The sequence below is a fragment of the Leuresthes tenuis genome, unplaced genomic scaffold, assembly GCF_036924035.1.
Source record: "Leuresthes tenuis unplaced genomic scaffold, fLeuTen1.0.hap1 SCAF_10, whole genome shotgun sequence".
NCBI lineage: Eukaryota > Metazoa > Chordata > Actinopteri > Atheriniformes > Atherinopsidae > Leuresthes > Leuresthes tenuis.
In genome coordinates this window covers 11723718-11751481 of record NW_027325364.1, presented here as the reverse complement: position 1 = coordinate 11751481, position 27764 = coordinate 11723718, and the positions used below count along the sequence as shown (strand labels likewise).

The following is a 27764-nucleotide window of genomic DNA, read 5'->3' as shown; positions in this document are numbered from 1 at the left end:
TGATGCAATGTTACGATTATGTCAGTTAACAATAATCCAAGCAATCCCTGGGAATTCTGCATAAATTTACATCGTTATCCAATGAGTGAAAATATATTGTAAATTCAACCAATTACTTTAGTTTCTCATAAACTAAATAAACGCATTCGATCAATGAATCAACTACTGTGGAGGTTTAAAATACTTTAAACTTCCTTTTTTTGTTATAGGTACTAAAAAGAACATGATTTATCATTGTTATTGACATCATGAGTGTTCTGACAGTCACATCATGGAATACTAGAAGCACTTCTTTATCTACAAATAAGTAACGTTTACCTAGTCATTATATTGATTAAAAACACTCCAAGTTTTGTAATTTATGTCAACTACAATTGCATTGCAAAGAAGGGAAAAAACAGCAACATTTGCTTGTTGCTGTTTTTTTTTCAAGAAAAGATGTTACACAATCTAACTTTTTTGGCTGCAACAATCTGGTAAATTCCTGGAGGGACTGATAGATATTCTTATCTATTATTGCCTTAGGTTTGTAGCATTGTAATAAAGATTTATCTTGTTTTAATGTCCTAGCTGGTCAAGCAAAACTGATTTAAACAAGTTGTGTATTTACAGTTTGTGAAAAAATCTTATTTAAGTCAAATTTTTATAGTAAATGTTTAATATGTAAATATATGTATACCTATTATATGTGTTACCTGTTATTTACAATAGGCAGAGTAACATTTTGCATGAATGAGCATTTAATATGCTCCATTTTGGTTTAGAAAAAAGTTCTGATCTTATTGAATTATCATTATGATGCGTTGTTTCGCCCCATTCAACAAGAGACATACTGCTTGTGCATGTAACATGATTGTAACTTGATTTATCTTACTCGAATTTGATCAGCTTTCTTTTTTCTAACAAACATTATTAGTTCAAACTCTTTTTAAAATTGGACTGCATTAGTGAAATGTTGTTTTATTCACAGTAAACGAAATAAATATTCACCTTACATATAGCCTTTACCTGCAGTCTCATTCTCTTCAGTGCAACGTTCAATTTACTTTGTAGAAATAAAATTAAAAATCCGGTACATTTACACACACACGTGGTTACAGCGATCATTATGAAAATACATAAAGTAGTACACATTTTACTATCAATTTTCTTTTTTCAGTTATGTTGTTTTGTAACTCGCTTTCCCTTTGCTGAACTTTGGTCTCCTCCGAGCAGATTTTACCCGTAAACGTACGTTCGGCTTTTTTTCAATGGGCTCTGCCATCCTCGTGCGTAAGCCCGTTGAGGAATACGTAACCGCCGCAACGTTACGCGACTCTTCGAGCTGACGGTGAAGGGTTTTGTGGGTCATGGAGGAGGAAGGTAAATAAAAGAGGGGAGCTAAGAGCACACATCGGTTGGTGTCCAGACGTGTTGCTGTAAGACTTGTTCGGACAAGGCAGCAAGAGCAGGAGCAGGAGCAGGAGCCGGAGAGGACAGACAGAGCGACCGGAGAAGAGGGACCGTCGTTCGGCTACAGCAGCAGCAGCTGTCGGCGGTGAGATGAACATCCTGCTACCCGTCTATTCACACTCCTTCTCCGGGTGCTCACCACAGGAATGATCTATGCACTGGCCCTGTGTAGCTAGCTGGTTAGCTAACACCAGCTACACTTAGTTTAAAAGCCAACTGACCGGTCTCTGTTGGGATTTCTTCGGTTTGACTCGTTTAATTAGCTGTATGTTGGCTCATAAAACAGAGATCACCGATTAACAAAGCTAATGTTGGGGTTTGAGGCTACAATTAGCATCTGGCTGCACTCATGTACCAGTGCTCCCAGTTAGGCACCTGAGCTCGGACAGCTTTTCACTTTCAGGTGTACACTGACAATTTTTTTTTCAGACAGTTTTTCGCTCTAAACTGATGTAAATGGTGCAAATGCAAATGCAAATGCAGCCTTTCTCTTGACTTACCGTACCTAGTGGATTTGTTTTGTATAAACAGGTGTCAGTGGCCTATCTGTGATAATGTGTGTATTAATATCTTTGTATAATCCTCTTACTTTGACCCTAATCATAATGCTGCAGCTGTGGGAATCAGTAGGAACACATTATCCTTAAATCTACATGGTCCACAAAGGGAGCAATAAACGGAGCACCTGTACAATGTGAGGTGATTTTAGGTGAAAATGAATAGATGCACCAGCAAACAGACGAGTGAAGTGTGCAGAGTATTAGATTTCTGTTCCACACATTTCATTATGGAAATTGTAGCAGTTATGTGTCCCTCCGGGGAGGTTAGAAATGCTGAGTAGACCAGCAGTCCATCAGCTATTCATCCCTGAAGTTAGATGTACGTCAGCGAGGAGAAAAGCAGGGTTTCTTTCGTGATTATTTCCAGGGTTTACATATCTGATCCGATTCTTTGTCATAACAGCTTTATCACTTCTTATTCTGCTTTTGGAGGATCAGGTGAGTGATTATCTGATAAACGACGACCAAATATGACCGGATATCTTTATGATGCTTTTCCATGAGGCTAGTTCTGGGTTGGATTTTGTATATATGGAATTATAGGCTGTGGTTTTTGGTAGATCGATAATAACATTGACATGTTTTCTTCATTGGAAAGGCAGAAAAACGATCAAACATTGAAATTGTCATAACTCGAATGACTAACCGAGCGAAATAGGCGGTGAACGTTTTGTGCCTGCTGGGCCATCATGTACTAATTTTTCATGGTTCACTAAAAGCCATAAAATGACGTGAAAAGCAGCAGATGGAGTCTGAATTTGTTGATGTGTCGTGAGGCTATTTGTACAGGGTAGAAAAACCCTCCAGATTTCCCATTGCCTGACCTGTAAGCTGTTAAAAACATTAGTTTCTCTGACCCTTTTAGGAGTGCGGGAGATATTATAAAACAATACTAAAGATTAACGGTGAATAAAAAGCGCAATTACCATTTATGGTGCGGCACGTCTCTCTCAAAGCAGAATGTTACGTGGAAGGGAATTTTATGGATTCATTTGTTTTAAATGATACAAAACTTTTCAGGGTCACTTTGTTTTTGTACAGTTTGTATCTAAAAGTCTTCCATCCTCATTTGATAGATAAACTTCCTGCTTTGAAGTTAAGCATTTTATCCCTTTAATTGATCTCAGCCATCAAAAGTCTTCTGCCTGAAAAAAATGTGTCGACATTGCCTTTCTCGTGATTGGCTCGTTTTTTTGCCATTTACCTAAGTCCACCAATTGTTTCAGGCTATCAGCTAGTGATCATTCATTAATCGGTTGAACTAATTGTACACAGGCACATCTGCAGTGTTATATATGTATGGATTAGTTGAGGGCCCTGCAGATAGAGTGCAGGACAGGAAACGGTGCAGCAGTGATGGTCTTATCTGTTCTCAAGTTTGGCAGTTAAGTGTTTCATTGTTGTTATTATTATTGAATTGTTGTACAATATTAGGTGCAAAAAGAAAATGCAGCACAGTGGCAGGACATCACTGTTGTATGCCTGCTATTAGCCGGCCTGCTGTTTAAATTATCGTCACCGCCTCTTTAAAAAAAACAAACGTAACAGTTGAGCATTTAGCTGTTTGTGGCGCATTTGTCCGAAATAAACAGAGCGGTGCATCTTTTTGTTGTCTTCCTAGTTTTTAGGTGGTCTGCTTTGGGTTTGCCTCGTCCTTGTGTTGCCATGGCGATGCGGGAGTTGGTCGAGGCAGAATGTGGGGGAGCCAATCCCCTCATGAAGTTGACCAGTCACGTGACCAAGGAAGAGGGTGCATGGCGGCACCGCTCGACACCTACTGTGAGCAATCTTTTGCTGGAAATAAAATCAGTGTTGTTCATCTGTATCATGCTGCTTGATATCAGGCAGGAGACTTACAGGCGCTGTTTTTTTCCTACCTTTTTATTTTTCTCCCCCAGATTCCCCCCACTCCCATTGAAATTGCAACAGAGGAAGAGGTCAGTGCTGGTTTCCCCCCTCTGATTTCATAATATTCCTTTTCAACAGCAACACATTTTGGTGTATAATAACTGCAGTTTCTGAACATAGTTTCTAAAATGATCCTTCTTGCGTTTTTGCTCCTCCAGCTGGTTAATGAGTTCCTTCAGGCACCACCACGACCCCCACACACGTTTGACATGGGTCAGCTGTTGGAGGAAATGCAACAGATTGACCAGCAGAGCTACAGACAAGCTCCACAGAGAGGTTCACAGTTATTGCTTTTTCCCCACTCTGTTTTACATACCACTCTATTTTCTGTGGGCGTGGTATGAATTCTGCACAATCTGTTTTAAGAAGCGTCGCACATTTCCTTGTCGCAGCTCCAGATGTGGCAGCACTGGCCCTCTCCGGTGACTGGACGGCCGAGTTCCTCTCAGGTTCGGACTCTGCCGCGGCGCCGGGGCTCACTGCTCTCGGTGATGCTGCAGATGCAGATTGGACGAGAGAATTTATCGCTGAGGCTGCAGGTAACTTGAGTATTTGTCAGTCTGTGTTTGGCTCTGGTCACATGCGCTTTGCTTAATGTGCATTTCGGCCTCCTGGAGTCGTCATTAATCTGTCTTATGTCATCAGTTTTTATTGAGATCAGAGCGAGTATGTCCAAGACAAATCCATCTGTTTTGAAACTATATGACATTTTTACAATGTGTTCTTTTCTTTTCCCCCTTTTCAGATCCTGGACGCTGGGCGGAGGAGTACCTGGAGCAGTCTGAGGAGAAGTTGTGGCTGGGGGACCTTGGAGACAAGGAGAGTGAATGGTGAGAGCAGGGGATGTTTGAAACTCTGCAGATGATATGTGGCTTATGGAAATGACTGCTGTTTAAGAGCAGAGGAGCACAGGAAAAAAAATAATAGAACATCTGAACACCTTGAAAATGTTCTTGATGTCTTGTTGAGTGAATGTGCCCAATGAATTTCCCTTTTTTTTGTATTTTTATTTTTCTAAATTTACCCTCCTCTACCTTTGTCTGACAATTTTGAGCTTCTCCAGAACTTATTTTGCAAAAGCCAGTGAGCCGTTTGTGCTGGCAGTGAGAGCAGCTGTATAAAATATTGGCCTTGGCCTGCTCTGGCATCTGGCTACACAATGCAAAGCACAGCCTTCAGCCTGCATGAATGTTTCCAGCCCACTTAAGCACAAGAAATCAGAACTGTTTTTCCGGCTTAAACCTCTGCGCAGTATATTTTTTAAATTATTTAGTTTTTCATCTGACAGGACGAAGGAGTATCAGGCTGGAGATGAGCTGAGACAGACCGCCAATGAGCTCGTCTCAAAGGTTGACGACCCCAAGTTGCAAAACACAGAGGTGAGCACTGTGTCTCTGTCGGTCATGAATCATTTCTTGCCATGTGCCATTCCTTTTTACACATCTGTCACCATATCCTTTCTCTTCTTCTTAAGCACTTTGTAAAGTAAACCCTTAGAACCGTGCTGCACTGACTCAAGTTTTATTGTCTCCCCCCCCCCCAAGGCTTTTGTCTCAGTTTTGAAAGACGTTAGGTGTTTAATAGCAAAACCTGACTGGTTAGCAATGGTAAAATGCCTTTTTTGTTCTCATTTTCTTCATTGTTGTGTAGTTCCTGCGATTCATTAAGCAGATTGGCGAGGGCAGTGTGACAGTGGAGAGCAGAACAGACAAACAGCTCAGAGATAAAGCTCAGGCCGCGGAGGCTAAGAGCTGGGCCTCCAACCTCAACCAGGTATGAGTCACTGCCCACTGAGGACGGGATGGTTACTACTGGGAACACAGTTTAATGGGGAAGTAAACTAGTTCACGCTTGCACAGCGAAAGCTCTGCCATGTGACTCATCTCCCCAGTATCTGATGCAGAGTAACATTTTCCACAAATGTTACCAAAGGCAGCCACCACTCTTCCTGTAATATGAATCTCAAGTCTGCACAGCATTGCAGATGGAATTTGTTCTGCAAAGAGAGGACTCTTGTGACTGTCAGAACATACTTTTCTATGTGTGAACCAGGACGATATAATGAAAAAGAGCTTTGATCTCTCTGACATGTGGTCACTCCATGTTAAAAACAGATTGTAAGAATAAGAAAACCAAACAAGTTCTGGGTATTGAACTATTGTTCACTAAATGCTCCCCGGAGTTGCAGCCTGAGTTCACAGACTTTGGGTTTGAACTAAATCACGATCATGTGGAAGACCATTTCCATCTGGAAAAGAAAAAAATCAAACTTATCAAAAGTTGGGAATAAGAAATGGAATAAAAGTCGGCATCGTGAGCCGTCAAGTCAAATGCAGGAAAAGAGAAATCCTAATTTGGACATTGCATTTCACCCTTTATTTTGACCTTTATAGTTAATCGTTTCTTTTTGGGAAATGCAAACTACGGCCTGTGAGCCAGAATCAGCCCTCAAACCATTTCAATCTGGCCTTTGATGCCCTCAATAAAAACTACTAAAAACACACATGAAAACCTTGATATAGTTGATGGAATTTTGAGTGAAATAAATGAAAATGCAGCTCTTTGTTCCAGCATCGAGTGAAAATTAGATGGGACTGGTTTTCTCCCCTAAAGACAGCTTTATAAGCTCAGCGGTTGTGATGGTAGAAGTTGACTCAAAATGTCAAGGGAGGGTGTTTTTAACCTCGGGTTGGCATGTAAATATTTGGTAACTAGTGTCAGCTTCACGGTAATTCGATTGATATGCTGAGATTTTATCTCCGTGTCGAAGGAGTACAACATCAGGAGATTTGTTTTTATTAAGCTTGTTAGTCACGGATTGAAAAAGACCTGAAATTTGTGTTCCAGCTTTTTTTTTTCCAGGTAGTAGTCGGGTAGAATGCAGAGTTAGCTGCATGCTGTTGTACAAGCTTGTGAAAAAGAACAAGGCTGTCTCTGATGCTGAATTTTTAAATTGCTGGTGTCCAGCGTGTGACTCTTTGATCACTTTAAGTCAGCGCAGCCCACTTCTTATTCATGTTTTATTCAGAATTTCAGGTGCAGCATTCATTTTAAATCCGGAAAAGACAACGGTTCAGCAGCTTTTTGACCTGAATGTCACAGTAATAATCTCACACATTGTTACAGCTCGCTGCAGATGGAGTCGTCCAGCCGTCTCGATTGCAAACTACTCGGCATAATCTGCCTTTAGCAAGAGGACGTGAGGGTCTCTGCGTCAGCCGTGCACTTTACTAGCAAGTGATATTTAAGACTCTCGTGATGACGCAGTTCACGTTGACAGTACCATCCACAGACCAAGGCTTTCCATTAGGCTTCATCTCTTCTTCTTTCCTGCACCACAAGCGTCTACTTAATCTTGCATTAGAAAATCAGAAGAGCGTTCGTCATTAACTTGTTATTAATGCGTTCATTTCGACGGCCCTAGTGGAGACTACAAGAAAACAAAATAAGCAGAGGAGCTCAGCAGTGGTTCACAGTCTCTTACTGACCTCAGCACGCCAGTTGGCTTTCGTTTGGAGCCGTTTCCTATTTATTGTGCATCTTTTTTAAAAGTTGAAAGAGGAGCAGCCAGCTCATCCTTACTCATTGACTTAATAGTTTAAAGTGGTTGTTTTTGCTTCCATAATCACGTTGTGTTTAAAGTGAATATTTAATTTCTTAATCTATCGCACCGTTGCGTGGTTTATTCACATCATTCTGTATTTGTAAAGAAATTAAGATTGGATCAACATGGTGATCTCAGTATTCGCTCACATTATTTACTGTAGTTTGTGCCTATTCTTTTCCTGGTGAAAATGGGCTTCCCCGTCATGCTGTACATGTGTAGCTCTCTGTCCTGTTAATGATCTTTATGATTGTATCATACGTTTCCATGGCCCGCTAACTTTGATTTATACTTTTTCACTTTTTTTTTTACCTACCCCTGAACTCTTGGCCTGCCATTCCCTCAATTAACAACCGCCTTTCATCTGTTACCTCCCGTACTACCTAAAATTACACCTACTCCGCCCAACCCTCAAAAAAAAAAAAACCCAACAAACTCCTCACCCGCCGCTTCCTCCCACTGAAAACATTGCTTCATTTGCCACCGCCAACCCTCCTCGCCTCGCACCATAGTTCCTGACGGAGACGGGGGGAGGGAGTCTTCCCTTGGAACCCCCAGAGATGAATCAGAAGATTGAAAAAGTTAAAGCTAAACAAGCAGAGCAGTGGGCCAAAGTCGTCAGGCAGGTAGGACCTTTGCGGTCGTGGCAGCGACAGGTGTTTGTTATTTTTAGATTAAAGCTTTGCTACCATTATCTTACTTGGATTTTAGTCCTACTCATAGACTGAAAATACATTCAGCCTTCAGTTATTTTGTTGCTGTTAGTGTTTTTCTTCTTTATAAACTAAGAAAGGAATGTGAGAAATTAAGCATTTTCTGTGCTCTTTCCAGTTTCATCTTTACTTCTTTTACATTGTCTCCCCTCTACATTTTTCTCCATGCTCCATTCACATAGCAGTTTTTTGGTTTTTATATTTTTATCCAGCACACACAGGCTCCTGTCAACATCTGTCATTGCTCTTCGTTGCTCTTCAGGTGTCAGAGGAGTCAGCTGAAGCCTGGGTGGACGAGTTCGCCGCAGTAGGGCCGGATTTTCAACAAGCCAAAGCTGCAGTGGAGGTGAGACAACAGTTACTTGTAAGTCAGAAAGCCAGCTAATTAACTGGCACTGAAGGGGTGAAAGCACATTGTGTCCTGGGAGGTCAGGAAACCTGATAGATGAGGAAACTTTCCTGAACGATGAGCACGAAGGTGCCCCTGATGAAGTAACTTAATCCTGTTTGAGGGGAGAGAAAAACCAAGCCTGTCTTTCTCTCTTGTCTCAGTCATACAGCAGAACCCCATCAATAAAGTGATCTTTAGGAAAGGTCAATCATGTCTGCACTGCAGACTAATATGTTAGCATGCAGAGAAGTAATGATGTGTGTCTGTCATTTTGTTTTTTTCAGAGTGATGTTGATTTCTGGGATAGGCTGCAGCAGGAGTGGGAGGAGATGGCCAAGAGAGATGCAGAGAGCCATCCGTGGCTGTCTGACTTCGATCAGCTACTCAGCTCCTCTTATGACAAGGTAGCTGTCAGCCTCCACAAAGCTGAGGAATGCTGTTTCTGCGTTAGAGGACCTCAGCATTTTTGCTCTCAGTCATGTCTAACAGCCCATAATATCCAGTGTATTGCTATTTGCGAAATGCCTGATTAAGTTCCTGCCTCTACGTGATTCTCTGTAATAATGACGCACATAGAAATGCTGTCATTGTTTTCCTGGTGTTTCTCTCAGGGGTATCAGTTTGAAGAGGACAACCCCTACTTATCCCACCCAGACCCCTTGTCAGAGGGAGTGAAGAGGATGGAGGCGGGGGACATCCCCGGAGCCGTGCGTTTCTTTGAAAGCGCTGTACAAAAGGAGCCAGACAACCAGCTGGTGAGACTCTTACACATCTCTGATCAGCCATTGATTAATAAAAACATTTTAAAAATGGACCAGAAGGTCTTCTTGCTTTTAAACTTTGGCATCAGAAGGCAGATGAAAAATGTTTCTGTTTTTATTAGAAACAATGAGGTTACATTGAGTTTTTTTTTAAGTACAGATAAAACATGTGTTTCTTTGTTTTCTTTCGTGTGTGTGTCAAATTGCAGGCTTGGCAATATCTGGGAACCTGTCAGGCAGAGAATGAACAAGAATTTGCTGCCATCGGCGCCCTCCGCAGGTCAAATATGAGAATTGCAAAATTACAGCCCTCACATTCAGAACAAATAAATCACAGATGTATATTTTATAATGATAGGCCATAAGATATTTTAGCATTTAACAACACACAATTTTAGAGTCCCTAGAGGACTTTTATACTTTAGACAAGCTGTCCTCTAGTGTCTCTTTAGTTATTTTTTGTATCGCCACAGTTTTCCAGTTGAATCTCTTCCCATGTAATATTTGCCCTCAAATGAATCTTATTTTTTGTGTGACGTTCTCCTCTCTACATCTCTCTCTTCCTCCCTTAGGTGTATAGAACTGAAGAAAGACAACCTCACTGCCCTGATGGCATTGGCTGTCAGTTTCACGAATGAGTCGTTGCACAGGCAGGCCTGTGAGACTCTACGTGATTGGCTGAAGCACAATCCAAAATACCACTCTGTGTGGGAGCAGCATGAGCGGGAGCGCCAACAGGATGGTGCCAGAGACAGGGAGAAGGAGAAGGAGAGGTTTGGGTCCCTACTGCCAGAGTGAGTATGACGCACGTGGGAGATTTAAGCTTTGAAACAAAGTATTCAGATCCAGGTCTTCGTGATAGCAAAGTGACTGTTTTCTGCTTTCTTTTTGTTTTGTACTGCACAGATCTTTGTTTACTGATGTCCAGTCCCTGTTCCTACGAGCAGCCAACTCTGACCCTGCTCACGTGGACCCTCAGCTGCAGTGTGGGCTCGGAGTCCTCTTCAACCTCAGTGGAGAGTATGACAAGGCGGTGGACTGTTTCAGTGCTGCACTCTCAGTCACTCCACAGGTTAGTGAAGAGGTTAGCGCTAAAATCCTAACGCACGCATTGTGTACTCTGTTTATTCATGAGCTCGCTGTTTTCTCCCTCTTTTCTTTGTTGCCAAAAAGGACTACCTGTTGTGGAACAAGTTGGGGGCTACACTGGCTAATGGAAGCCGGTCAGAGGAGGCAGTGGCCGCCTACAGGAGAGCCCTGGAACTGCAGCCAGGTTTCGTACGCAGTCGCTATAACTTGGGAATCAGCTGCGTTAACTTAGGCGCACACAGGTGAGGAAGTAGTTTTTTGCGGGGTTTTTTTGATAAGAAAAATGTCTCATTAAGTAAGTTGCCACTTAAGTGACTGCGGCTGCTTTTTAAAAAGGAGTGTTCAGACTAAGCCGTTCACATTGAAGGACATAAAGAAATCAGTTAAATCAGCTTTTAAATCGACAAGTTCTGCGTTTCACAGCCTTACAGTTGATGATAGATGCATAGAAGTGAACACAATCCTGTAATTGTGTCTAGCATCATTGTGTCCCAATACATTGAAGGTAAAGTTAATTTAAAATATGAATCATTAAGCATTGGTTAGGCTTAAGAGTTGTAATGTAATATTTTTTTTATCATTTACAGGATGATATCATTTATATGATTTAAGCTTGTGCAGCTAATCCTTTCTTAGCTAAACCTGGAACAAAGATATTCCGTTGAACACATTGACATTTGTGTGTCTTGTGTACTTCAGGAATTGAGAAATTGTAGGTTTTTCTTATTTTGTGATTGTGGCCTCGCTCTAATATGTTTGTCAGGGTGATCCAGTCAGTGGTGGAAACCATTAAGAGCCGGTGTGAGTCTACTGAAGATTATTTCTCGCTCATCAAGTTTCCATTAAAAAGATTATTCTGCGTATAACTGATTTCAAAGTCAGGATTTATTTATCATTCACAGAAACATCCCCGTTTTTTGGTATTTTAGAGTAACAAAAGAACTGACTATGGAGAGTTGGAAGGAGGTGAGAAATGTGTCACATCATGCAGAGCCCCTCCATGTATAACAGGCAGTAAAGTTAATGTTTATAGTGAGCAGAGTCATTTCCAGTGCACAGGGAGACTGAAGCAAAGTACAAACTGCAGAGTTTAAAAACTTTAATTTGTGTCTGCAGGGGTTCTCTCAGGCAGTTATTTCCAACGTTGCAAATCGATCATTTCATGTTTTTTTTCCTCTTTAACATCCCAGTGGTTTTATATTTGTAGCACAGCAGCCTAGAAAGTCTGTCGAATTGATCTGAAACTTTAAATTTTTTAATTTATTGTACCCTTCAGGTCACTGATTTTTTTTATTTATTTATTTATTTTGATCAGTGGTTTTGTAATCTGTCCTGTTTATTTCTCAAAGCTGTCAGCACATGTATTTCCTTGGAGAGCTAAGAAATGAGAGCCAGTTACAAATCTGGACTTTTAAAATGCACAAAACATGTCAGTCCAACCAAAATCGAGCTTCCCAAAATCAAGTTAATATACCCAGATAATGTGGTTGTTGATCCAATAGCTCTGCATGTATACGCTCAACTAAAATCATATGGTTCAGGGGCTCCAAACATGCTTCAAAGTTCCATCTTAGTGCTTCTTTACAGCTGATTTCCCGGTACAGCTGCTCTTGGACAACAGTATGTGTGAACTCTCCATTTCCAAACTGTTGTTCTGCTCTAATAAAATCCTAGTTTTATAATCCCCAGCGTCATCTGACAAAGTCGCCAGTCAAGTAACTTCATATTACTGTTCTTACATGTACAGAGAAAGTTGGAGGTAACAAATGTGTTGAACGCTCCACAGTGGCGTGGCGTTGAACTCATTCCTGTTGATAACTTGATTGCGATCCAGTGCATGTACTGGGGACTGGGACTGCAGTCGAATGAAGTCTAAAGTGAAGCTGTAACCGTAGCTCGACTCAGCTGCACATGTAAACATACTGAATAATGGCAGATTTAGATATGATCTCTTTCTGTTCATCAATGAATCATGTTTAATTTACAGTAACCTACAAGAGTTCTTGTCTGTTCAGGTTAATGTCAAAGTCTTGCAGATGTTACTATGAATGTGTGTATTATTTTCTCCATAGAGAGGCGGTGGAGCACTTCCTGGAGGCTCTGTCGCTCCAGCGGCAGGCAGCAGGGGACGGAGCGAAAGCCGCGAGGGGACCTGGAATTGCAGCCGCAACGGTGATGTCTGACAATATCTGGTCCACCCTGCGGATGGCTCTCAGCATGATGGGAGAGAGCTCTTTGTACACGGCCGCTGACCGGCGAGACTTGGACACGTTGCTGGCTCATTTCAGCCAGAGAGAGGTGGATGGTGGGACTGAATGAGGATCAGCCAGGGGAGGGTTTATTGAGTGTGAAAGCATTCTGCTGGGAGGAAAATGTTTTGGTGAATGATGTACAGGAATTACCGGAACATGGCACAGATGTCCGAGAGAAATGGCAGAGAAAATACACTGTGAGATCAGCCGTGCTAGAAGTCATTTTCACCATGTGGTTATGTGTGTTTAAATGACTCTCACTAAGTATTGCAGTATTTGCCTCTGCCTGGAGATAAGCAGTCAGTAGTAATCCAGTCATGGATCTCACATGTTTGATGGTCCTCACATTTCCCTTTTTGCTGATCGGTTGGAACGAACGTCACTTTCATTACTTGGAAGTTTGTTCTCAGAGAAGAAAGTAAGAAAGACAAACCATGAGTCAATCCTTTCTGTATTCAGTAGCCAGCAGTATTATGTCAGTTTGTGTGAAGACACTCAGTACTCTCCCTGGTTTTATAAACTGTCAGTAATCTGCGGTTATGTAGATTAAAGGTACAATATTGCTGTGACATTAGAAAGAGTGCTGCTTTTCACTCAGATGTGCTCCCAAGAGAGGAAGGTCATGCAGGTTCAGAGGAGAAACCCAAGTCAAAGGTTCTGCAGTGCTATTTTTTATATTTAATTTAATTGTTTAGTGATCATTACTCTGCCGAGACGATAAACAGACAACCAGCAGGACTGTTACTGTTATGATGAGTTGTGAGTGCGTGTGTAGGGATTACTTGGGGGACATTAATCAGAAATTGGATGATAAAATCACGTAATACTCGTCATTGAGAAGGATTTTCTGGGCTCCCCTCTTTCTTCTTCTTTTTATTTTGCTCTTGTAAAACAAAATTTGCTTCATTGTAAAATAATGCTATATGCCATACCGTGTATTGTAACATAATTGATGCACTATTATTGTTTTCAGGCTACTTATATCCTGACTGCAATGTTTAATATGATATTCAGCAATAAAGCTTTGATTACAAACATCTGTTAGTGAGATCTCTTTATTTGAACAGTGTACCATGTGTTTATGAATGTGGGCAATATGGTCATAATTTTAAAGGCTACAATATATAGTATATGCATCTAAATAGTAGAAAAAGCTAAAGCTTGTATCTGATTGTCATATGCTGAAGAAGCAAAAGTCTCCATTTCTCTCTATGAGTAAACTTTAAAAGTTTTATTGCCAAGTGGATGTTCACATACAAGGAATTTGTTTTTGTGCAAAGATTAGTAAAAGAAAAATAAACAAGACGAATACGTTTAAAACTAAACTAAAGGTAAGAATAAGTACATTAAGTATAGTAAAAATTAGCTTTTTTTATTCATTTGAATAAATAATTGTATGATTCCAATCCAAATTTAACTAAATTATTTTACCACGGTTTTATTCCTTAGTGGAATTAACAGAAATGTCACATTCTTTTTGCAGTGATCGCAACCTTTTAAAATGAAGCTTTTTTGGTCCTCTACTGTAACGGTTTTGGGAGGATTACAAAAACAAGGGGGGAAAGTGTGTCTCTTTATTTCCCAGCTCAATATTTCGTTTTTATTTGAATGAGAAAAACAACTCGTGCATTTTTTTTCAACGTTCAAACGTGTCATCATTAAGTGGCCACGCCCAGTTACAGAACTCCACGATCTAAGCCAATCAGTACTGAGAAAGCAGAACGGAAGCGCGCGTTTATTGGCTCGTTTGAAAATAACACGCATGCAATTCCTTCATTTAAATGTTTTAAAAGTCTTGAGCTCCTGTTTATGCCAAGTGTGGGATAAGTGAGAGGGATATTCAGGTGCAGGTCTGTCCGACTGTCTCGTTTAAGGTAAGGAAAGAAAGAAACGTACGGTAAGCTTGGTTTATGTGAGCCGTGTCTTTTCTAACTGTAAATCTCAAAATGTAAACGCTACCATCAGTTCCCCAGTTTAATAATGAAGTTAACTCGCATGACTTTGGCTAAGGTGCCTTGTGGTTCGCTTACTAGTCAGTCCTGCAGGTCGTTGCTAATATGGAAACTTGAAATGAAAATGTGCACCATTGCAGTAGTGATTTGAAAAAAAAGAAGAAGCTGGTTTAGGTTAAAATATTTTCATATAAAAGTTTTTTTAATCTGTTACTAACGTATTTCGATTTGTATTCAAACCCAACAAATAAGCCAAAAACATGACTGTTTCACTGTTTTGTTTAGGCTTATTTAGGTGTTACTGTATGTAGCTTTGGGATCATATGACATACATTGACTTGAGGTCATCCACTATGACTTGATTTCTTTCTGTGGGATCGCATTGGTGTAATTTATCAGTAAATGTAATAAAATGTACTATTCACTGTAATTTATTTATATAGCTTATTAGTGTATGCTCATATTGCATGTTCTTATGTTGTTTTTTCTTATTTATTCAATGTTAAAGCTTTATTCTAATAAATAAGCATCATGGGAACAAGTGAGAGCAAGATGGCTGCATCTGCAGTGATGAAACCAGAACCAGCCTTCAAGAAAACTCACACGAGTCACCTGATAGATCCACGCTCTCCGTCGGCCGGCGTAGATCGCACACCCATTCAGGTAGATTATCTGTTTGTTACCAGATTTAGCGTAAACTCTGGGGAAACATTTGGTTATAGGATGAGCATTTGTCCCTCTTAGGTTGGTGGACTTGAGTCTAAAATGTCTGAGGAGAAAAGCGAGTGTCTCCAGGCCTTCAGTGATCCCCGCTCGCCTACCATTGGCGTCACCCGCACCCCTGTCAGAGACGTCATGAGAGGTAGATATTTTGTCGGTGCGAACTTTGAGTTTGGCTTTTCTCACTCTTAAAGCTCTGTTCTTCTGCTGTTTGTGCCCTCAGCGACTGTCGGGTCTTTAGCTCGCCGTCTTGGCATGCTGTTCCACAACGAAGCCGACGGCAAAGCCACAGAAGGACCCCAGAAAGGCTTCAGTGATGCTGTGGAGGAGAACCTTGGGGGTGAAGAGCTGGCTTCCACTGTGCCCCTTCTTGCTTCTCAGCTGCCCCACAACTTTGGGTCACTAGCTGCACATGCCAGCCTCCTGGCCACCCCTGTGCAGAACATGAGCAACTTGAGCCCCTTTGTGCTTCTCGAGGAGCCTCAGGTGGATGTGGAGATAGCGACTGAGGAAGATATTGGCCTGGAGGAGGCCGAAGAAGCAATAGAGTCTCCAGTTCACAATAGACTCAGCATGAGCCTGACGACGTGCCATGAAGGACTAACCTCCTCTCAAATCTATGTGGAAGTGCACCATGAAAGTGCCTCTTTCCCAGACGCTAGTGTAGAATCACTTGGGGATGGTGTCGATCACGCCTATGCCCTTCCTTCTATCACAGTTGAACCAAAGTCCTCTGAGCCTTCTCATACTACTGATGTGGAGAATTCCCCTGTTGAAGAATCCCCTGTAAAACCAGAGGAATTTCCAAAGCTGTCACCTTCTGAAGAATCTTTCCCATCAGAGCCACCAGCTGTCCCCAGCCTACAGCAGCCACAGGTCTGCATTGGCATCCGCTGCCCCACCTTTGACATAAAGAGCCCCAGTCAGGTGGAGTTCAAGCCTCAGTGGTTGGGAAAAGGCTTTGGTGCCACTGGGCTAAGAACCAGAGGCGTGCAGGGACACAGTGGGAAAGGGGGCTCGTCTCCTCTCGCTGTCCGTGTGGCGGTTAAAAACGTGAACAATGAAAACAAGGGACAGTCTGGAAAACTTAAGCAGAAAGGTGTGTATAAGGTTTGTGTGCTTTGGTTAACAAGCTGTTGCGTATTGTTTTCACATTTTCTAAAACGTAATTCTTCTTTCTCAAGGTACTGAAGGCCGCTCCCCGCTGCAGATCCTGAAGGAGACCAACTCACCCCGAGATAAACGTTCTCAGGTACAAACATGCACTGGTTTTGCAATTGTAATTCAGATTAATTAATTACTATTGCAACTATCGAACAATCCAGTTGTGGTGCTAATATCAGCTGCATATAGGATGTTAGATTCATATTCCAATATACATGTTTACACAGCATTGTTTGATAGATGAACCACACCCACATTACATCCCCAAAGCCACCGTGCCCACTCAAACCCTTCATTACATCTATAGCCATCAAATCAGGAAGCATTACTTGAGTTTCTCCCTCTTCCCAAGCAAAAGCATATTTCCCCTGCAGCCATCTTGTTCTGCATGAACTCTGCTGGAGCTAAGAAGGAACAGTAGTGGGGGGGTGTTGTTGCAGCAAACATTTGTTTGTACTGTGCAGTTAAATTCTACTTATCTGCATAATGACTGCTCCACATGGTTTAATTTGATTATAGCTTTCAGTTCACGATGATTTTATTCTTATGGTGTCTTATTCAGAGTAAAGCGTCAACACGTTTGATATTGGAATATTGCTGTGCATGTAAACTGATTAAGCTGCACACATAGCATTCCATCACACAAAGTAAATCAGTAATTTCTCTTCATTTCCCAGATGAAGTTGAAGGTGTCCACCCAAGAGAAACAGAGGCTTGGGCAAATGGATCGCCGAGCGCTGGTGCTCTCTCTGGACAAGGAGAACAGATGATGCACTGCAGTAACGTGTACAGACTCTGTTCCGTTTGACATTTCTTAAATTTATGCTTTTGTGTACAGTTTTCCTAAAAAAAAACTTTGTCCTCTGTGTATATATGTCTCTTAACTGCCACAAACTGCATTTCCCTTCTGTTTGGCTGTTCTGTAAATGTAAAACTTTACAACTTTTAATGGTGAACTGCTTTGCTGTTTTTATTGTGCTTTTATTATTTTTTTTTTCTGAGAACTTTTGACCTAAATCTGTAAATTGTAAACATTCTACGTTCTTACTATTTGCACCAACAGAATAAAAGCTTGACGTTGACCCTGCCCTCTTCATTTCATGCGGCTGGCACCGCTATTGAAGAACAACAGATATTTTCAAGTTTAGAGTTTATGTTTTTAACCAAATAAGAAACTCACTAAAGAACTAAAAATGCTGCATTTGCTTCTCAACACTGCGTGAGCTGGATAGGAGTAATGATGTGTGAGAGGTGTGTATCTCTTAAGCTGAGAGGGAAAAGCTGGCTGGTGAGGGGTGACACCCTTAGAACCACCATATTGTGTTCATTAATCATTTCCAGGATAAATGTTGGGCAGAGGGGAGAACAAATGACCAGCAACCAATTGCTGGGCCTGGAATGAAGTATATTAAGCAGTCAGTAATTAGTTATCCATCTGTTTCTACATTGTTAGCATTCAAACAAACCTGCTGTGTGACTGAGGTGGGTGTAGGTGCTGCTTGCTCCACTGGATCTGAGTGCAGCATCCAGTGTATGCACCAGCTGATATACGGTCTAAATGATGTGCAGACCCCGCCTACTTTCCCCGCCAGCGTGTAAATGGTGGGGACTGAAAGTGAAATGCAGTTAGAAACCATTTCACAGCTTAAAAGCAGAGCTTGAGCAGAAGTGATGACATTTAATAATAGACACATTGAGCTCAATATGTCAGAAATGACCACTAAAGGCTTGTCATGCAGAATCCCATGTTTATTAGATAGTATTGCTTCACTTTGCACAGTGTTTGTCAAGTTTCAGAGAAGAGGCAGTCCACATTTTTCCAAGTTTTTTTTTTCTTTTTTAAATCTATATGTACACAAACTGTCCAAGTTCAGCTGTTACCATGCAGAGGAAAAAGAAAGCAGATATATATACACGTTCAAATGTATATGCACACAGGAGTTATTATCATCCATATGACACTCATACAGTCTTGTCCTGAGACAAACAGGTCATCTTTTTTTTTCTTTTTTTGTTTGTTATGCAAGTGCTCAGTGAACCATGAGATACCATCTTATCATCCAAACTGTCAATTCCGCAGTTTACCAAAAGCACTTTTCAGGTCTAACTATCAAGGGGTTAGGCCAATTAACAAGACCCAAAATCCTGTTAAATGTCATCCATCAGTTACATACAAAACAAACACGAATGCATCTGCAAACTATGACTCAATTTTCATTCAAAGAAAACAAATGTAAGTATCAAGGGAATCTACCAAAACTAAGAACAAATAACAGTCTGAAACATTAATGCAAAAATGCTCATATTATTCATATGACATAACCTACAGTTTGATATAAAACACAGCATATAAGTAGAGCTCGTGTGACCCTACACAGACTGTAAGTCAGCACGGATTCAATTCTGTCTGTCTAATGTGCTACCATTTCCATTTGGCAACTGTTTTCAATGGGCGATCATTGAAGTGCTGCAATAAGTGCATCTTTCAGCCACCTAAATCATAGTTTAATTACCTATTGATAGGAATGATATTTTCTCAGCCTCTTACCCTTTTGTCCCACCCCAAATTCCCGCATAATGTGAGAAGAAAAGTGAGAGCGCAATGTGACAGGGAGAGGAGAAAATCTTCACAATATAACCCCTCTCCAACGTTAGATAGGACTTGGCACAATTAAAATACCCTCTTCTCACCCTATGTGGGTCTTCGACTCTCATCCCTCCTACAAACTCTTAATCTTCACTCTCTGCCGGGCAGATATCGACTGCTCTCTCTCTGCTCGCTGGAGAGGAACGGCCTCAGTTCCATATCTTGAGGAAGCTGTCCCAGGATCCTGTGCAGCACGCCATGCCGTCTGAAGATACGCCAATGCAGCTCACTCTGTTGTCGTGACCAGCCAACACGCCTGAACGACAGCAAACATGAACAAACACGATGTCAGCTGAGCGAAGTGCCACTGAAAGATGACAGCTTTTGACAGCTGGTTCAGCTTCAACCCTCTCTGGTTTCCACTTGCACTCACCCACTCTCTCAGATTTAAGTGAGTCCCAGATGTTGACGTTGAAGTCATCGTAGCCAGCCAGTATCAGTCGTCCAGAAAGAGAGGGGGCCAAGGAGGTCACCCCGCACATGATGCCGGAGTCCTGGTAGGTGATGAGGTCCTGGTCGGCTCGCAGGTCATACAGCTTACAGGTGGCGTCATCGGATCCTGTTATCACTGCATTGCCGTTGGGGAAAAACTGGAAGAAAGGCGAGTGGGTAAAAATCAGGCTCTTTGGAAGAGAAAGAGACACAGCCCTGCCTAAAAGTGAGATGGAAATCTTCCTCGTCCTCACCCCAATGGCATTGATGTCACTCTCATGGCCTCCAAAGGTCTGTCTGCATGCGCCCTCCCTGATGTCCCACAGCTTGGCTGTGAAGTCACACGCCCCTGAGATGAAAAACTTAAAGTCTGGGGACACTGCCAGAGACATACAATCTCCCTGGTGTCCGGCAAAAATTGTCTTTTGGGTCCCTGTCTCAATGTCCCATAGTACACTAAAAGGAGACGAAACATGAACAATTAACATGCAAGTTTAAATATGAAGAGGGACAGAGCAGCATTTTAGATCAGTAATTCATACTGCAATCTTACCAGGTGCAGTCTCCTGAGCTGGTGATGATCTCACTGTCACTGATGAAACGACAGCATGACAGGTAACCTGGGTGACCACAGACAAACATCATGAGGTGCTTCAAGATATCAGTGGTTTAAATGAGCATGAGATCGTCTTGTCTTACCTGTGTGTGCAGCAAGCTCACGCATCACCTTGACGTTCCCATCCTTGCCCTTTAGGTTATAGATGGAGCACATGTTGTCCAGACCGCCACATGCCACAAGGTTTCCTGAGGGTGCATAGGCACACGTCATCACCCACGACGACTTCAAGGGGATGGCGTTCACCTGAGTACACACAGAAGGGAGGTGTCTTTGTCATGAAACCACAGAAACTAAATGGATTTAAAGCTTAATTAAAGTGTTTAAAGTATTTTTTAGTAAGAACTTTGAGTTTGCTTTGATAGAGTTATACATGGACACAGAGTTAGATACCCGTACCACACAGTCTAGATTACACAAATCCTCTCTACATTTTTATTTGATTTAGAACACATGCATTTACCTTCCCAATGAAAGCCTGAAAAAAAGAGGATCTTGAAGCTTCAAATATTACCATATCATTACTCAGAGACTCATACAGCCTGAACCTTTTGGGACAAACTAATCATCAACACGCACACACAAAGTGTTATGAGCAGCAGCACAGCGCCTCCTCCCTGCTTCTTGTCTTCACGCAGGTAGGCTGACAGCCACGAGCCTTCTGGCTGATCCAAGTTTGTGTGGCCTCTGTATCAAACTAAATGTACTACAAGGTAATTACTTTCAAATGTGCAAGCTTCAGTTACAGTACTTAAGTCCTCAGACATCTTCCTAGAACACATAAATAAAAGGTTTTAAATATGTGCAAAAATCTGACTGACATACGTGAATATTTAAAGTCCAGAAATACATAATCGTGAAATAATCTATCATCAGTGTTATTAAAAGCTACATTCCTATTTAAAGAGGTCATTTAAATTATGCCTGTATGTGCGTTGACCTGCAGGGGAAATATTAAATGGGGATAAAGCTGATCTACAAGAAAATGAATATTTTCACGCGGTCAGCGTCTGAGAGCTTTGCTGTGCAATGTTGAGATATGTTCTGAATTATTACTCGGTGCCTGAGCATCATGTTTTCCATTAGAGACAAGCAAAATAGGCCATCTTCACCTAAAGAAGGCACAAACTGTTGAAATTTCATTAGAATGAAGAAAATGAAGTGTTTGATGATCAAAATGTTATCTCGCGTTTACAGCCATGTTTTTAAACTCTGCTTAGTGAGCCAATAATGTCTGAAGCTATGGAGAAATATATTTTCATGAAGTGAGTTTTCATTTGTTTTGTCATGTGTTTGAGGATGAAAGCACATCAGAGGGTTTTGACCACATTTGGACCAGTTTCAGTTTATGGCTAAAAACACTCATTCACAGCTTCACACCATGGAACTCTGCCGGCTTCCACCACTGACTGCTTGAATGGGATTTTACTTCTCCTACCTTGTTGGTTGTGATGCTGTCCCATACTATGAGTTTTCCATCTTGTGAGGCACTGACACACAGCCTGGTGAGTGAAATAACACAGAAACAATGAGTGACAGAGAGAAAGAAAAGAAAGACGATTCATTGATAATTATCGGACACAAACAGAGTTGAAGAAATCTGTATTCAGAAATCTAATGTATCCTCACAATTCCATCTTACATATATCGACTCCATTTTTCTAATATCCTTCACTTGACTTAATATCCTGTAATATCTTGGCTATGATACAAAACACATGATATCCTTTCAGCTTCTGTTCAATGCTTTATGTGTATTTACTTAGAGTCAGTGGACCAGTGCATAGCATAGATCTTGGCAAGGTGACCCCTTAGCGTTTTCCTGGTCTTGAGCTGGACACGCCCCACCACAGTGATCCCAGCTGCCGCCTCCTGCAGTGTGGTGTCCTGCACTGCCTTACGAGCAGCCTGTTGAGCACACAAACACAAACACAGCTAGCCAGGTCACCAACAGTAATCACCTACAGATGAGTGATGAATAACATTGCAGTAGTTACAATGTCAGACTGCTTTGAGAGAGCATCATGAACCTCAGTGAGAAGTCAAGTCACATTTACTGATATAATAGATTGTAATATTGTTCTCTCAATTTACCACAGATGGAATAAAAGGGCCCACTCACAGTGATCTGGTCTTTGAGACTGTCTGCCTCCTTTCGCAGTTCTTCCATTTCACCCATGGCGATGGTTGTTAGGCACTGTCACCAATGGAGACGAGGAGAGATGTCAGCAAAGCTGGTAATCCAGAGATGAAGAAGAGGAGAGATGGGGAAATGAAAATAATGGAATTCAGTTACATTTTTAAAGAAAAGAAAGTTGTGATTCATACCTTTATTTTCCAGTTGCAGCACTGCCTGTGCTATGATTTCATGCTGCAATTTTACCTGCACCCACCTCAACTTGTTATCCTCCCTAGTGCCGGACTCTAAGTAAGTGCTGTTTTGCAAGTCAAACGAGCCCTCGTCTACTTTGCAAACTTTTGTAAATACGCAGGAACTCACGGAGAAACCCACAGGACACACCCACACGTGAATTTACACGTGCACACACACACACACACACATACACACAGAGGGTGACTATATGAATATCTAAACATGACTTTAAGAGAGAAAGTTTGCTCTGCAGATGATGTGACACATGAGAACACACATCCTCACCCCAAATGTACACACAAACCAGTATGTCCTGTAATAATGTTATAAGTTTATCAGCTCTTTGGCAGTTGCCTCTCAGTTCACAACCGATTCAAAACACTGATAGGGGAGTTTGTGCCATTTAACACTCCACTGAGCTCACACCTAATGTTGATGGCTATTGAATTTGGTAATGTCATGATTAAATGGACAATTACTAGCAGTAAACCAATCACCTAATGGTCAAACTCATACAGTGTGACAAATGCTAAGTCTAAAAAACAGAGTGCAGAGTAGTTCAAATGGGAAAGGAACCAACCTTCTCAATAATACCCTCCTCTTCCTGTTGCAAATATAACAAACCTTGCCTACTCTATATTGAAGCAATTAGTAGTCAGAATACAAATATCTTTATCTTACCTTAGAAATTGATAGGAGGGAATGCTTGCGTTGATTTTATCGTATGGGTCCCTGCAGCAATCTCTCACTCTCTCTTTCACTAGTTGAATGAGAGTCCCTGTCATAACACATGACCAAGAGGATTTGCCTTTAATTTGTTTAAAGTGAAAAGGAGGGGAAGGGAGTGAAGGAGAGAATGATGCGAAGAGAAAGAGACCTGATTTAATTACTTGCCATTGGACTTTATTTGTAATGCTAAAGTGAATGGATGATGGCCTGAAACAACCTGACATAAAATGGCAGAGTTGACTTATGGCAGCAACAAAACCCTCCAGCAGAGCAGGTTCCCTAAACTCCTGATGGCTACATTGTCCATAAAGCTGAAAGCAGGGACTTTATGCTTTTGTTCCAGATGTGGAACTTACACCACTAATGAACATTTGAGTATTTTAGTTGTGATATTGCCCTTTTGTCATTGTGTTCCTGGAATGCTATTGTTCCATGTGATTAACCGACTGCTAGGGGGCTGCTGGATAGTGCATTAACACTACCACAGAGAAGAGGAGGCCTATGGAGGGGAGGCAGGGATCTAACGGGGTGGAGGGTAAGAGGCGAGGCAGGAGAGTGAGTTTTAAATCCTACTGGCTGAGATTTTAAGGGAAGCCTTTTGAATCAAATCTGCTCTCATCCGATTATTGACTGCTCTTTACATCTGGATAAGCGATGGAGAAAGGGATGGGGGGTAGATAGCGGAGGGAATGAGGGAGGAGGCAGAGATGAAGGTTTTTTTGGTGGGACTGGGCTCATGGACTTGAGTCTAAGCAGTGAATTAGGTGCTTTGCTGACAGTTTTCCTGACCAGTTAAAAATCAAAGCCCTGCATTCTGGCAACAACTTGTAAAAAATATCTAAAAAACGCTGATTATGGCTGTTGTTGAGTTGTTTAAAAAGATAGACTGAACAATGATTCCTTTAATATTTCTGTACCTATCAGGCAATTGTGGGCAAAAATTTTAATAAATTACCTGGACTGATTCATGGTAATTCCATTTTTTAAGTGCATCAATGTGAAAATGGTCCCTTTTTTGTCAGTCAAAAAAGTCATCAGCATCCATTTCTAACATGAAATATTTCACTCATCAACACTCGAACGCCAAACGTCAAACTTTGTACTGACAACATAGAAATATTTAAAAAAACATTAAAAAAATCATAATGTGTTTTTTTATGATATGTCTGACTGTATTAAGAATCACACAACAAAGGGAATTTGCTTTTAACTCAGATTATCGGTCCATGAGATAATACCAGCTTTGTGTAGTGCTCACATGTAAATCCCTTTGTTGTATGTGCCATAAAAAGATAGAACTCAAATAAGTGTATTAAACATGTGTCACCGTAAATTCAACATCGTCATAAATTAATAATATTTGAACCAAATATCATAACTATGTCATTACGAGTCTGATGCAGTTTGAAATTCAACAGCTATTCAACTTAAGAATGAATCAGTGTGAGAGGGAAAACATGTATGACACTTTTGAGTATTTAGACAAATTATAAAAGCTGTTGTTCATAAGTGTGAATTAAGCCCAGTTTAATTTGACATTTGTATCTGATTCTGAACAGCATGGCACAACTGCACCGGCTCATGACAACAAAATAAGTTTACAGCAACACATGACTGTTTACTCACCAGTCGAAGACTCCTCTCAAGGTGTTTGGATAGACTTTAATCACTCTTCGTCCACGGATCCTCCTCAGGTCGTTAAGTCATAAGTTCAGCCCGTGTGTTACAACAATTTCCTCTGCTCATTCACTTTTGGTGTCACACACAGTGCGATATTTCTCTGTCACTCACACAGTCCACTGCCCCTATGAGGAACAGATGAGGATTGGAGGGATGAAGGGAGATCAGTGATGAGGGGATAAAACCTGGGATGGATAGAAAGGAGGGGTGGGGAGGGGAGTGGGGGAAGTAGTGGTGGTAAAAGAGGGAGAAAGAGAGAGGAGACGGAGGGGGAAACCAAACAAGGTGCATGGCTGTGGGGGTCACAAGACCTGAGCAGGGGTGAATCTGAGTCAGTGAATCTGAGTTGAAAACTAAGTGATGGAAACCATGGAGGGGAGGGAGAGGCAGGATAAATAGAGAACCTGGGAGCATGGCTTTTTATGGTGCGAAGGTACTCTTTGTAGGATCTATGGAGGCAGGAGGATTTGTTTTGTAAACCTGAGATTAAGTTAATATTAGAAAGTTGACGGACTGAGAGGGACATTGGCAAAGCAGAGAATAGACTGGGTGGAATAATTATACAAGGAATAACTGCAACAATCAGAGAACATTTACAAGCCCACCCATGTGGCTCCCAAAAGCCCCTACATGATCCCTTTGGTTTTGCTTTGCTCAAGTTCTGCTCTGGTTAGATGTTAAAACAAAACAAACCCCTGAAATCAGATTTCTGCTTACAACTGTCTCCCTTATCAGTTAGAGAGTGCACTCCACAGCTGCCACACATTATCTAACAAAGTAACTCACCTGTATTAGTTATGAAACAGCACGGCTTGCAGCCCCTGTGAGTGCAGTGACCACAATTCACCCAAAAAGTAAAAAGAAAATAGATCAAATCCTTGAATCAGCTGCTGAACTGGCTTCCAGTAAGTTTCTGAAAACATTTTTCACTGGCATGTTTTCATGGAATCCCTTTATATAATCACAGCTGCTGTTTTTTGCTGACTCTAACAGTAATGTTTGTAAAGACACTCAGCTAAAAATAAAATAAAAAATTGGTATTTCAAGCAAATGATGTCAGATGATTCACTATCGTGATTTGGGATGAAAGCTGCATCAATGAAAGGTCGAGTCTGAGGAGTAAAGATGGGCCAAGTTTGTGAACAAATGTGCCTGAAAATCATTGAAATATTTGAAAACAATGTTCTTCAAAGGAAGATTGGAAGAAATATGCATTTTTCCCCTCTACATAGTGTTATTAAACCATTCAAGTCATGCAGGAACATGGTGGAGTTGGACACCCTCATTTTTCTAACCCTCAGAAGGATGGGACTGTCAAAAATTCATCAAAAGTTGGTATAACCACATTATTGTGACAAAAGCATATGGTGGGAAACCTATGTCAAGCACTACAAAACAGAGTTACATTTATAAATGCAACTTGAAATTGTGCAGTGTCAACTTGTCAGGGCTCAGAGGCATTTGGGATGTACCATCACATAATGGAAACATGTATTACTGTAAGACAAATTAATATTCTAGATGTTCCTTGAAAGAAACGTTTGCTGGTTTTTCTTGACAAGAAATCCCCCGAAAGGGTGTTTTGCTAATAAGTGTTGCTATTTAAGTTAAACTGATTTGAACTGAGCTGAACAAGGGCTGCACATCAATATAGTGAGTAGCACTGTCACATTACAGGGAGAGCATTCAAATTAGCTGTGTGGAGGCCCACTGTGAGATGTTTGGATGTTCTGCTGTGCCTGCATGAGATTTTTACTGTTATTCCATCTTCTTCCCACAGTGCAAAAAAAAAGAAGCATTTTAGGTTAAATGGTTGTTGTAAATTGATTGAAATTGGTATGAGTCAGAGTGAGCATGTGTGGTTGTTCGTTCTGGAGACAGATTTGCCCCAGGCTTTTGCTCATCTCTCGCCCTATTACGGCTGGGACAGGCTCCAGCCCCCTCGAGAAAATGACCAGGGTGAAGTGGGTTTAGAGAAGTAGATGGATGGATGACAAGAATTTGAATAGTTTGACTACAGGTAGTCAAACAGGTAGCGTTCAGCGGGTGAACTTTTTTTTAGGAGTTTTGTCTCAAATACAATGTGGTATTCTCTGATAATAAATGGTGAAAAGAGAATATATTCAAATCCTACACTACTGTTAAAATAAACTTGCTTAGGGTTACTAAAAGAAACACAATAACAATATGCAAAGTTTTTGTAATTCTTTCATCCACCCATTTATTGTGTTGCTATAAGGACCACTTACGCCTGCGTGTGTGTCTCCTGTGTGTGTCTAACTTCTGTTTTTTATTTAAATTGCTTGTAAAATGCCTCTCATTTTATGATTACACAAATATTAAAAGTAGCGAGTGAGTGTGGTATGGTGTACACTCACCTAATGTAAAACATGATGGTCACGGCACATTTAGGACCTTTTTCCAATACGCTCCTGACATAGATGCTAGGATTATTATCAAATATATTATAGTATACAATAAATATAGTATAGTATCTTTAAAAGACCAACATTCAGACAATTAAACAGCGTGACTGTGCCACACGCAGAATGTGGACTTTTTGTTTGCACGTTTGCCTACTTATCCATTTCTGGAGCAGAAAAGGCTTGTAGTGTGTTAATGTGTGTGTTGCCTACTTTCTGGGTTTATACTATGATGCACAGAGGATAAATTCAGCTCTGGGGTTTAAAAGTGTTGACCTCTGCTCACTCGAGCGCAGT

The 27764-nt window shown here is 41.2% G+C and overlaps 3 protein-coding genes across 6 annotated transcripts; 2 read left to right on the top strand and 1 right to left on the bottom strand.

The window, feature by feature from the left end:
- The first annotated feature begins 1293 nt into the window (after positions 1-1293).
- On the top strand, positions 1294-13767 carry pex5 (peroxisomal biogenesis factor 5). Of its 3 annotated transcripts, none has more exons than XM_072394000.1 (16): positions 1294-1537; positions 3641-3791; positions 3911-3949; positions 4079-4196; positions 4313-4459; positions 4666-4750; positions 5209-5299; positions 5571-5693; positions 8500-8583; positions 8913-9032; positions 9240-9383; positions 9599-9669; positions 9962-10183; positions 10296-10461; positions 10563-10720; positions 12551-13767. In XM_072394000.1, the coding sequence occupies exons 2-16, from the start codon at positions 3678-3680 to the stop codon at positions 12795-12797; spliced, it is 1929 nt and encodes a 642-aa protein (XP_072250101.1). In that variant the 5' UTR covers positions 1294-1537; positions 3641-3677; the 3' UTR covers positions 12798-13767. The 3 variants fall into 3 exon arrangements, with proteins under 3 accessions (XP_072250101.1, XP_072250100.1, XP_072250102.1); XM_072393999.1 differs by having other exon boundaries at positions 3634-3791; XM_072394001.1 differs by lacking the exon at positions 5571-5693 and having other exon boundaries at positions 3634-3791.
- Positions 13768-14544: 777 nt separating this feature from the next.
- On the top strand, positions 14545-17537 carry cdca3 (cell division cycle associated 3). Of its 2 annotated transcripts, XM_072393998.1 has the most exons (6): positions 14545-14604; positions 15191-15345; positions 15427-15544; positions 15626-16501; positions 16587-16654; positions 17244-17537. In XM_072393998.1, exons 2-6 carry the CDS (start codon positions 15214-15216, stop codon positions 17334-17336), a joined length of 1287 nt encoding a protein of 428 aa, XP_072250099.1. In that variant the 5' UTR covers positions 14545-14604; positions 15191-15213; the 3' UTR covers positions 17337-17537. The 2 variants fall into 2 exon arrangements, with proteins under 2 accessions (XP_072250099.1, XP_072250098.1); XM_072393997.1 differs by lacking the exon at positions 14545-14604 and having other exon boundaries at positions 15167-15345.
- A 757-nt stretch (positions 17538-18294) lies between these two features.
- Positions 18295-22745, bottom strand: gnb3a (guanine nucleotide binding protein (G protein), beta polypeptide 3a). The gene is made up of 9 exons (XM_072393996.1): positions 22590-22745; positions 22384-22495; positions 22024-22169; positions 21700-21763; positions 20345-20507; positions 20199-20265; positions 19900-20101; positions 19587-19803; positions 18295-19469 (listed from the first exon to the last, which is right to left on the bottom strand). Exons 2-9 carry the CDS (start codon positions 22438-22440, stop codon positions 19363-19365), a joined length of 1023 nt encoding a protein of 340 aa, XP_072250097.1. The 5' UTR covers positions 22441-22495; positions 22590-22745; the 3' UTR covers positions 18295-19362.
- Positions 22746-27764: the final 5019 nt, after the last annotated feature.